Consider the following 12,082-nt stretch of genomic DNA (forward strand, 5'->3'; position numbering starts at 1 on the left):
ACGAGTAACTGTTTGCAATGCCTTTGACTGACTGTTTCCTTCTTTTGTTTTCCAGGTATTACGGGAACAAAGAAGACACACACTTGTAAGTCATTGTATTTTTACAATGCAATCATTATTTATTAAAAAAACCAAACATGAAAAGTCTCATATCTGAGTACTGTGTCTTGGTTTCTTCTTAAATTATCCGCCAAAAAACCTTGCCTTGTGTATTGTTGGAAAAATATTGTTTATCTCACGTGGTGGCTTCCATACCTTGATTCCTAGCGGCTCTGCAAAGGGGCCTACTGACCAGTTATTTTTACAGATTGAAGGAATCTTAAATAGAAACCTTTATTTGACTGCAGTGAAATATATTGGGGGTGACCTTTGCTATGTGGCCTGCAGTTGGATGCCTGCCTGTTCTGTTTTCTCCCTGTTAATTACAAGGCATGTGTACTGGTTCGTAAACACAGAAATGCTCACATTGAAAGTGTGGCTGAGAGTACAGGCAGTGATTCTATGATTGACATTTGAAGGTGACATTGCGAATGGACGCAATGGAAATAGATAGCATGGGAGTTTACCGAAGGCTTGGGAAGCAGTTCAAATCACTAGTGTGGGAACTAATGTGTTTTTTGGTAACTAGTTTTTGGCCTCAGTTCACCTTTTTCTTGTGTTAAAATAAATGTAAATACGGTAAGTTGTGTGTCCCTGTTTTGAAATATAGGACTGTCACAAAGACGGCTGTATTGGGTGACGTCTGACCAGAAACAGGGACCAACACAGAACAGACAGAGACGTGGAGTTTGGTGAAGCTGTGCACTTGGTTGCGCTCAGAATTGAACAATTAAACACACACAGAAAATAAAAGGTTTGGAAGACAAACAAAACACAGGACATAGCACTGGTAGCCAAAACAAACAGACAAACAAAACACACTATCATTAAACGAGACACTGACACACGGACGAATACTAAAGTTACTATTTTACTTCTCCTTCTCCACACCCGTTCCTTCATCCTGAGCACACAACTCTGAGTGACTGAAACATGCATGCTTTATGCAGCTGTACCGAGACTCAATTGCTAATCATTCATTCAATTGGAATCTCGGTACAACTGCACGTGAAATAAATTAGTGCACTCCTGTGTCCACACACTATATACTTTTTAATTTGCACCTGGAGTGATGTGCAATCCTCGTGCCTAAATACAAATATATTTTAAATCCCTCGTGTTACACAGACCCATTTATATCCCATGTACCAATGACTATACACCAACATTAACACACCACACAGAACATATAACACACAAATACACACAGGGGCAGGGGACATTGCCAAAAGAACAGAAAGTGATTTCTTTGTATATCTTAATATTATATAAGAAGAAATCCAAATGATAACTAGCCTCTCATATGACTTACTCAGGAGACATGGGATGAAAACTAACTGACCTGCTTGATTTTTTTGAGGATGCAACATCGATAACACCGTGTAACAATTTTTTTTTTCTTTTTTTTGGTTCCTGGGTAGTAAGTGTTATTTCCTAATTGCTTATGCCTCAAAAGTATAGAAAATGACTATTATTCCCCACAAACTTTGCTTTTGTGACCAGGACAGTGATATTTTGAAATTTACCTATTTTCCAGAACATTCCAGATAGATTCAGTGCAGAGTAAACTTGGAGTAACTTCTAGAACTTTCTAGAACTTTCCAGTAATATAAATAGAAGTATAAATACAGGGGCCTTAAGCCCACCAGCTCAGTTTAGTTCCAGCTGCCTTAGTGGATACATATCTGCATTTTTCTGCGATGGCATCAAGAGGCTGCAAGCATCCGGCAGACACATTTTACTATGTCTGCAGACAATTTATCAAGACAAGAGCGAAAAAGTACTCCGTGGAATAATCTGCTAAGATGTGTGAGGCCTATAAGGCATATTTCGGCATGCCTGTCGGGGATCAAGACAAACCCTGGGCACCTCATTTCATCTGCGAGCACTGCAAAAAAACTCTGGAAGGTAAGATGGACAATTGTTGCTCAGAATTTTATGTTATAAAATTTGTTAAAATTTTTAAAATTGTAAAAGTTTTTAATTTTAAAATGTTTTACAATTTTCAATATTATTGAAAAAATATATCATATATGAAAAATGTTGCGAGAATCTCTTACACATTAGTCATGGGTGAAATAAATGTATTTTTGTAGGATGGTACAGAGGGGAAAAGAGAGCCATGAAGTTCGCTATCCCAAGAATTTGGCAGGAACCCACTGACCACTCAAGCAACTGCTACTTCTGCATGGTGGACCCTTCCAAACGTCGGACTGGCAAGAATGCACCTGCTATCACGTATCCGGACCTTCCTTCATCCATCTCCCCGGTGCCACACTGCCATGAGCTCCCCGTACCCACTCCTCCGGAGAGAGAGCAGCCGTCTTTAGAAGAGAGCAGCAAGTCAGAGAGTGAGGAAGACGTTGTAGATCCAGATGACAATTTCAGAGGTGGAGCTGAGGAGAGAAACCCATACTACCCCAACCAAAAAGACCTCAACGACTTGATTAGAGATCTTGGTCTCACCAAGTCCAATGCCGAGCTTTTGACGTCTAGGCTCAAGCAGTGGAACTTGTTGGATGAAAGTGTGCAAGTCGCAGATCAGAGGAAGCGTCACCAACCTTTTTCCAGCTTCTTCACCCGTCAAGATGGGCTCTGCTTCTGCCACAATGTGACCAGTCTGTTCGAGGCAATCGGAATCGCCTGTAACCAGAATGAGTGGCGCCTCTTCATTGACAGCTCATCCAGGAGCCTCAAAGCCGTGCTGCTCCATAATGGTAACAAGTACCCGTCTCTTCACCTGGCTCACTCGGTGCACCTCAAAGATAATTACAACAGCATCAAGACCTTGCTGGACGCCTTGAAGTATGATGAGTACGGCTGGGAGGTCATAGGAGACTTCAAAATGGTGGCATTCCTGATGGGTCTCCAAGGCGGTTTTACCAAGTTTCCCTGCTATCTTTGCCTTTGGGACAGCAGGGACACCAAGGCGCACTACCACAGGCGGGACTGGCCACAGTGGACCGAGTTCTCGGTGGGGAGGAACAACGTCAAGTGGGAGCCACTGGTGGACCCCTGGAAGGTGCTGATGCCACCACTGCACATCAAATTGGGCCTTATGAAACAATTTGTCAGAGCTCTAGATAAGGAGTCGGCAGCCTTCAAGTACCTTCAAGACTTCTTCCCTAAGCTGTCTGAGGCAAAGGTCAAAGCCGGTGTCTTCGTCGGACCACAGATAAAGAAGATCCTGGAGTGCAATGAATTCCCCAAGAAGCTCACTAGTAAGGAGAAAGCAGCTTGGAACAGCTTTGTCGCAGTGGTTCGGGGCTTCCTGGGCAATCACAAGGCCGAAAACTATGTGGAGCTGGTTGAGACTCTGGTGAAGAACTACGGCACAATGGGCTGTAGGATGTCCCTCAAAGTCCATATCCTTGATGCTCATCTTGATAAATTCAAGGAGAACATGGGAGCATACTCGGAGGAGCAAGGCGAGCGCTTCCACCAGGATATACTGGACTTTGAATGCCGCTACTAAGGACAGTATAACGAGAACATGATGGGAGACTACATTTGGGGGCTGATTCGTGAAAGTGATTTACAGTATAATCGTAAATCTCAAAAAACTACTCACTTCTAAATCTTTTGTAGTCATTTTTGTATTACTTTAGTATAAATACATGTTAATTTGGATTCATGTGTTGTTTTTTTCTGACTTTTTGTGAACGAAAAGACACACATTTGCCCATTTTCTCATTAGAAATAGGTAAATTTAAAAATATCACTGTCCTGGTCACAAAAGCAAAGTTTGTGGGGAATAATAGCCATTTTCTATATTTTTGAGGCATAAGCAATTAGGAAATAACGCTTACTACCCAGGAACAAAAATTGTGTTACATAGTGTAATGGATAATTGCAAAGCATATGACATGGTTTATTTAGATTTCCAGAAAGCTTTTGACAAAGTCCCGCATAAAAGATTAATTCTCAAACTGAACGCAGCAGGGATTCAAGGAAACACATATACATTAGGGAGTGGTTAACATGTGGAAAACAGAAAGTACTGATTAGAGGAGAAACCTCAGAATGGAGTGTGGTAACCAGTGGAGTACCACAGGGATCAGTATTAGGTCCTCTGCTATTCCTAATCTACATTAATGATTTAGATTCTGGTATAGTAAGCAAACTTGTTAAATTCACAGATGTCACAAAAATAGGAGGAGTGGCAAACACTGTTGCAACAGCAAAGGTCATTCAAAATGATCTAGACAAGATTCAGAACTGGGCAGGCACATGGCAAATGACATTTAATAGATAAAAATGTAAGGTACTGCATGCAGGAAATAAAAATGTGCATTATAAATATCATATGGGAGATACTGAAATTGGAGAAGGAATCTGAAAAAGACCTAGAAGTTTTTGTTGACTCGGAAATGTCTTCATCTAACCAATGTGGTGAAGCTATAAAAAAGGCCAACAAGATGCTCGGATACATTGTGAAAAGTGTTGAATTTAAATCAAGGGAAGTAATGTTAAAACTGTACAATGCATTAGTAAGACCTCATCTTTAATATTGTGTTCAGTTCTGGTCACCTCTCTACAAACATGATATCGCTGCTCTAGAAAGAATGCAAAGAAGAGAGACCAGAATTATTCCGGGTTAAAAGGCATGTCATATGCAGACAGGCTAAAAGAATTGAATCTATTCAGTCTTGAACAAAGAAGACTATGCGGCGACCTAATTCAAGCATTCAAAATTCTAAAAGGTATTGACAATGTCAACCCAAGGGACTTTTTCGACCTGAAAAAAGAATCAAGAACCAGGGGTCACAAATGGAGATTAGACAAAGGGGCATTCAGAACAGAAAATAGGAGGCACTTTTTTACACAGAGAATCGTGAGGGTCTGGAATCAACTCCCCAGTAATGTTGTTGAAGCTGACACCCTGGGATCCTTCAAGAAGCTGCTTGATGAGATTCTGGGATCAATCAGCTACTAACAACCAAACGAGCAAGATGGGCCGAATAACCTCCTCTCATTTGTAAACTTTCTTGTGTTCTTATGAAAAGCCAGCATGTAAGCCAGATGGTTCATTTAAACCATCCTTTGTTGTCTGATTTGCTTGATACTATACAGTATATGTAAGGCTGTGGGTTGTCAAGTACCCAAAATGCCCCTTTAACTGAACAGAAGGTCCATCTCATAGCTTGTTTTAAAATATCTCTGATAAACAGTTCTTGTATGGCAATTTTCAAGATGGTGCACCAGAAAGGACCCTGAAATATGAACTTAACTTGGTGAACATGTATTTGAATGTTTAGAGTACTTTACTTTAACCCAAGAATGTGGCATCCCATGAACAACCCTTACGCTGGGGTTTGAGTAGATAATAGTGGTGTGAACCTATGCCCTTGCCCAGAGCCGGTCATTCTGCTATTCACATCTGCAGACAAAAAATAGACCATTATTTATAACATCACAGTATAAATTAGAAAACTGCAATTCCCAGGGCAGCTGAGTTTTGGAAACCACTCTATATGTAGTACTGCGATAGTCGAAAAAGAAATGGAGAGTGCCAAGATCCTGTAGTTTAATTTCTATGGATATTCAGACTGGATCACAGCTCATTTAGTATGGAAGAAGTTATAACATATTTTCCTCTTGTTGCAGGTATGTTTTTCCCATCAAATAAAATAGGTGGTCTTAAATCATTTCTGAATCCTTTAAACAGCAGTCTGTGGAAAGATGTTTTTTTTCTCTCTCTCATGACTTAGAGTGAGCTTAGTCTTCTCCTTGCCTTTGTTTCTTTTAGAATCTCTATCTTTAGAACCTATGTAATTGGCTTGACTACTCAAGGGATGGACAACTGGTACCGTACAGAAACAGACCATGCAGCTAACCCTGGTTCCAATCTCGATCGTTTTACCAGTCCAAAAATTTTGCCAATGGCTTAACTCTCACCGTCTCACAAGTTTTGTGGTCTCAACATAGCCCTCAATGGTTGTTAGTTTGCATCACAAAACCACCGCACAATTCAGCACAATTGCTAATCTCTGGTTGAGATACATTCTCAGAGAACTAAATTCGCAAACACCAACATTAATAAATTAAAAAGAAAAAGAAAACAATACCAGAACTTGCCTGCATCTGACTTACATCTTCTTGTCTGGATCATTACGTTTGTGGGTAGGATTGGAATCCTGTCAGAATAAATCTATTTTCTTGCCGAACATGCGGCTGTCAGACAAAGGGACTGTTGTGTGGCAATCAGATTCAGCTCCCTATGAAGTCCAATGATCATTTTATTTACTTGTAAGCTTCTTTCTCAGAAGAAGAGAAAATGTGAGCTGGATTACTGAAGTATGTGTAAGATGGCTCTTGGCTAGAGATGCAAAGCCTAGAGCGATGAATGCAACAATGTTGCATCTTGGTTTGTAGGAAATGAACACCAACAAGCAACACACCCTTTTGACACCCAACCAACCAGAAGTTCAAAGCAGTCTGTAATGAGAGCTGCAGGGTTCTCTTCAGTTGTTAGTTAGTGCAGTTCTGCAACCAGTCGAAAGGGGACACCCCTTAGTGCCATCTTCAGTGTGAAATATGAGCACTCCCTTAATTAGGAAAGATACTCCATTGTATAGTATTTAAAAGCAGACATTTAAAACAGGTAAGAAAAATGGTTTATAAAACAATGGTTAGCACTCATTTATATGTTGTATGAATATTAATGGCAGGGACATGACCTCATGAGGAGTCAAATCAGTGTGACCTTCTGCTGCCAGTGTGCCAAATAAATGAGATGCAGTTCAGTGCTCTGTGAACCATGCAGGATGGAGCCTACGCCTGTTAGTCAGCTTGGCCTCTATATCACCTTTAATCTGTACAGGTCTTTGGATATTGCTTTGACTGGATTTCTACTTGGATAAGGCCATAGGTGAAAAACCTGCTTAACGGCCACCAAAGTGGATCATTTTTGAAGTCAGAGTGGCCTCCTTCTGTTTCCTTTTATGCAGTAGACAACATCAAAAAATCGCTTCCATTCCAGGCACCAAGAAGCACACAATTTGAAAGTGCGAGTTCAAAACGAGCAGGACACTTTATATATAATTACGAGATTTCACCTACTATAATGTATGAGAGTTGTTTTTTTTTTGTTTGTTTTTTTTGTAGCTTAAACATACTGCAAATTGTAATTTGAGAACATTGTTTTCCAAAACCTGCCTGGATGAGTGATATTATAGACAATAACAATAACTACCAGTGCCACCCCTAAAGTCCTTTCAACCTGTTGTGCGTCAAATCTAAATTGACACTTAGATTATATCAAATTATCATACATGTATTCGATATGTCTCGATATATTATATATATATATATATATATATATATATATATATATATATATATATATATAGTGATATATAGTGATGGATTGCCCTCCAATCCCACGTTTTCCTTTTTCAAATAAACGCTTTAAACACAGGATGCCAAGAAATGCCGTAGCGTGTGTTTATTGTTTACAATATTAAAAAGAAAAATAAACAAAACAAAACCTAATCCGTTCTCGGGCCCTAGCTAAACACTTCTTTCTCGATCTAATAACGAGGCAGGCTAAACCTGTTTCCTCGTCGTCAAAACCAATTCACAATCCAAATCGTAATCCCAAACACCTTTTCCAATAGTTCGTTTTTCCAGGCTCACTATATTCCGCTTGCTCTCCAACTCTCCAAACAAACTCCTACTATCACCCACCCCAAACACACACACACACTCACACCTTTTTAAACATTAATTAATCTGCTATTTAGTCAATTAAATAAACCTGGAGTTGATCCTGACTCCTATAACCACTACCAAGACCTAATGCCCCCCCATTTATGGTCTCTCAAGTATTTTAAACCAGATTTAACTACTTTTAAATGCCGTTATTTAACACACCGTCATTTAGCAGGGTAATCATTAACCCATTTTTAGTTTTTAATCCCAAACACTTCACATGAATTACTTTGTTTACCAACCAGTTAGTTTACATTGTCTTTTCCATTTTTTAATCGACCAATCCTTACTATATATATATATATATATATATATATATATATATATATATATATATATATTATATATATATATATATATATATATATAATGTATATATGTATATATTCTAGAAGAGTAACAAAAAAAAAGCATTTTAAATAGTTTTTACGACAAGAACTCAAACTCGCAGAAGCAACTTGTGTGCTGACTGCATTCCTTCATGACAGGAAGTGTGGCATGGAAAAGACTGCAAACTGTATTTGTCTTTTTTTTTCTTCACAAATTTCTATGAACAAAAAAATAGCATTAAAAGGATTTGTTTAACATAATGCGTGCATCTTTACATCTTTACGTGGAAATGTAGTAATGATAATATGGTACATATTATATCATATTTATTTCTACTGCAGCTCTCAGTCCTTCCAGGTTTACATATACAACCCAAGCGAAGGAAAAGATTAGCGTTTCTGTGGCCCATTTTATGCTACCCCACATGATCCCTTGGTAAACGATTCCAGCTGCGTCTATAGCTTGCAGTTGCTACCTCATTTACCTTCGGGGTCAATATGTTTCCTTCCAGGCTGACCGACTTCCCGACCTCGGAAACAAACTGTCAGGCCAACCCGTCCAGATACTTTTCCTTTCGCTATTTAGCACCCTCACAGGTCGAGGGGGAGATTTACAACCAGAACGCATTGTATTTCTGTCACAATATTATCTGCTTATTTGGCTGACACACTGAATTCTACTTTTATGGCTGGTCATTAGATAAATAAAACACACTGAACAGCCTGAGTTCATAAATGTTTACATTTGAAATGTGGCAGCAGTGTCCGTGTGTGAACAATACTGTGTCAATGCTCACTGTATAATACATTAAAGTAATTCAAGCAGCTTTTCTTGTGCTACAGTATGCGCTATTTAATTTAAAGATGGGTCATAACATTTCTGTGATATGTGACTTCATCTTGCTTGAAGAAGGTTGTGATTTCATGAGCAATGGTGGTCTAGCAAGAACCACTGTGCACCGCTAAGTCTGCTACTCTCTGCACTGTCCCTTTGGGTCTCGCAACAAGCAGAAGGTTCTTATTGTGATGTGTTGTCATGCAACAAGGACACACAATGCACTGATGAGGTTTGTGAAAATTCACCAATCTGCTTAGCCATATTTACTCCCAATGACAAGTTAATCTATGGGCATAGTTAAATCCACACAACAGATCATAATGCATCTAATAAGGAATGTTCAGTCTGCGTGCAGCGATCTCGTGAGGCTTGCCAAATTCTTAATGGACACAGGAACTTCCAAATGCCATTGAGATACCTTTATAAAAACCATGTATGATCTGAATGAAACCCTACATGCACCGCATTGCTTTGCTTTGTTTCCAGGATTATAGCATGTCATTAATAACCTCCAACTACAAGTCTGTTAGATTCACAGAGCAAGCAGGTTTCCCTGCTGTTTAAACTGCCTCTGTCATGTTTACAGCAGACTACAAGGAATATGTGTAGTGTGAAGCTGAACGTGTTTGTGGGACACATTAGATTCAAATATATTCAACAATATAGTGCTTAGATATGGAGGTAAAACATATTCGAAACAAGCACAGATCTTGCAATGATGGCAGCAAATTTGTTTACCTCAATTTTGCATTCTGTGCAAAATGTAACTACTACCACTTCTGTTATATATATATTTTATTGCAGAGTTACGAAATGGTACAGTGCAAAGTCACTCTGTCAAAGACAAATGACTTAGTGACAGGCAGCTATTAAAGACAAGCTGGGCTATGAAATAGATTGTGTGCTTTGTTAACCTGGGTGACATTTTGTAGGCGAGCGGTATCTGTGGTGCTACCAGGCTGATTAACCATGTCATTAATCAATTACCAGGAGCAGGAGGTGAAGCTGGGGAGATGATGTTTAGACACACAGAGCATAAGTCACTATTGTAAGGACACATGGACATGGATAACTAAATTATTGGTGTGAGAAAGGGCCATGTTTTATTTTTTTTTCTTAGGTATTTGTACGACAATGTACATGTTTATATGTAGCTTAGACTATTTCTGTTAGCAAGGTATCTTATCAACACAACTCCAAAACGCTGGGGATATGCTACAGTACGTTCTTGGATAGTCAAGGGAAAGTGTTGTCTGTCTAATTACGGGACTTCTCACCATGGCCTTCATACATTAAATTTCACTTATGAGACATTTTCTTCACTTGGAAAAGCTGCCATCTACTCCATTATGAGCTAATTAGAATAATGATAAATATACATGATACATGTAATAAAAAGGTTTCTTTGCTAAACAAAGAGCTCTTTTGCTGTTTCAACCCCACTTTAAGATGTTTATGGCTTCCTTATTTCTTATTAGCGTAATTCCAGCCTCAAAGGTTCCCTCGTTGATTAAAATAGGTTTCCTGAATTTATTTTTGGTTTGAGTGGAGTGAAATAATTTTCGCACCATAGCTTTTTGTGAAACTCCAGAATATTGACCATCAAATATGTTTCAAAGACTCATTAGAAAAGCAAAGTTGGTCCTACAGTAAGCAGTGATTCAAAGCTAATTAACAGTAGAAAAATTGTTTTTAAAAGTTATTATTCTGCACCTTTAAGAGTATAGCACTGTTTTATGTGCTGTAAATCCAACAGTGGGATAGCATGCATGCTTTTCTAGGTGGCACCAGTGAAGGTTTGCAGGCAATGTGAAAAAAAAAAACACACAATGCTACCCTATTGTTCAGGCTGCTACCCTATTGTTCATCATTAAGATTCATCAGATAATGGGGATGCGGTTTCACATGCTTGAGCTTCGTAGAGAAAAAAACATCAAAGCAGGATCAGCAACTGCACAGTATCTGCTGAAGATAAAAAAGCAGTAACCTGCACAAGGAAAAATAAACTCCTATCTGCAGTACAATGCCATCCCCTACCTACCTCGCAAAGCAGTCATTGTTATTCTGAGCTCATGTAATGGTATTATCATCTAGCTAAACCAGCAACATTAGCGGTTAAGTGCCAACCACCTTTCAGATGTGGAGCATTAATGGAGGTTAGTTAGTTTGAAAGATCATGTTCATTTCTCACCTGGCGCTAGTCATTAAAACCCAGGCAGGATGCCACAGTCTGGTTATTCATCCATTACTTTAAACACTAAAAGAAACTTGAAACTCTTGTTATATTGTTAATGCTGTTAATAATTGTTCCATAACAATTTGTTATAGAAAGATTTGATACCATTGAGATCCCATTGTACCGCTGATGAAACAACTAGCAGAATCATAAGCATAAGAGTAGATTATCACCAGCAAACTGCAGCAGTACACTGGCATGGTGCCATGGTACATGGTACATACTGTTGTAATGCCATTTTTGGTGTGGTACAATTACAGCATCCCTAGCTACAGAAGAACTGTACTGTCACGTCAATACCATTGAAAATCATTTGGCAAGGCATGGTATTACCTCGAATCTTCCTAATTGCACAGTCTCAACAGGCCTGCCTGTGTCCTTGTCTGGCCACTCTGGGGATTGAGAACAAATCAGATTATTTGTTTTGCAGTCAGATTAATACGGTCGATGTGAAAGCATGAACATTTCAACAGTTTCCTCTGTTAAGCCACAGCAACTGCCGGTGGTTCTCATTTTCAAACTGGAGGAGTCCAATTGCTTGAACTCATTTTTAATATATGTGTATATGCTCCAGATTGTCCCAGTGTCACTTTGCCATTCTGAATCTTAGTTGCTCCGGTCTGGGGTTTGAAAGTGCCTCAGTGTTTCAGTTGCACAAAATGCTTAAAGCAAAGCTGGGAAAGAAAGATGTGCAGCTACTCAGTTTGTTTTTTTTTTCTTCTTCTGTATTTTGTCAGTGCTCACAGCAGCAGGGCTCTGGGCAAAGTCTTGAAATGAAAAGAGGTGAAATTTGTAAGGGCAGTCAAATATACTGGCAAGCCACGAGGGCAAAATGAGAATAGCACAAGGAAGCCAAAGCCCTTAGAG

General features: G+C 39.2%; 1 protein-coding gene across 1 annotated transcript in view; it reads left to right on the top strand.

Moving 5' to 3' along the window:
* The window catches only part of LOC121294826 (nuclear receptor ROR-alpha A-like), a 243,329-nt gene that overhangs the window by 166,957 nt on the left and 64,290 nt on the right, over positions 1-12,082 (top strand). Inside the window, exon 2 of the mRNA XM_041218935.1 lies at positions 56-85. Within this exon, the coding sequence (XP_041074869.1) occupies positions 56-85 (30 nt within the window). The remainder of the gene's footprint in view (positions 1-55; positions 86-12,082) is intronic.

This window comes from Polyodon spathula, chromosome 19 (genome assembly GCF_017654505.1).
Source record: "Polyodon spathula isolate WHYD16114869_AA chromosome 19, ASM1765450v1, whole genome shotgun sequence".
Taxonomy (NCBI): Eukaryota; Metazoa; Chordata; class Actinopteri; order Acipenseriformes; family Polyodontidae; genus Polyodon; species Polyodon spathula.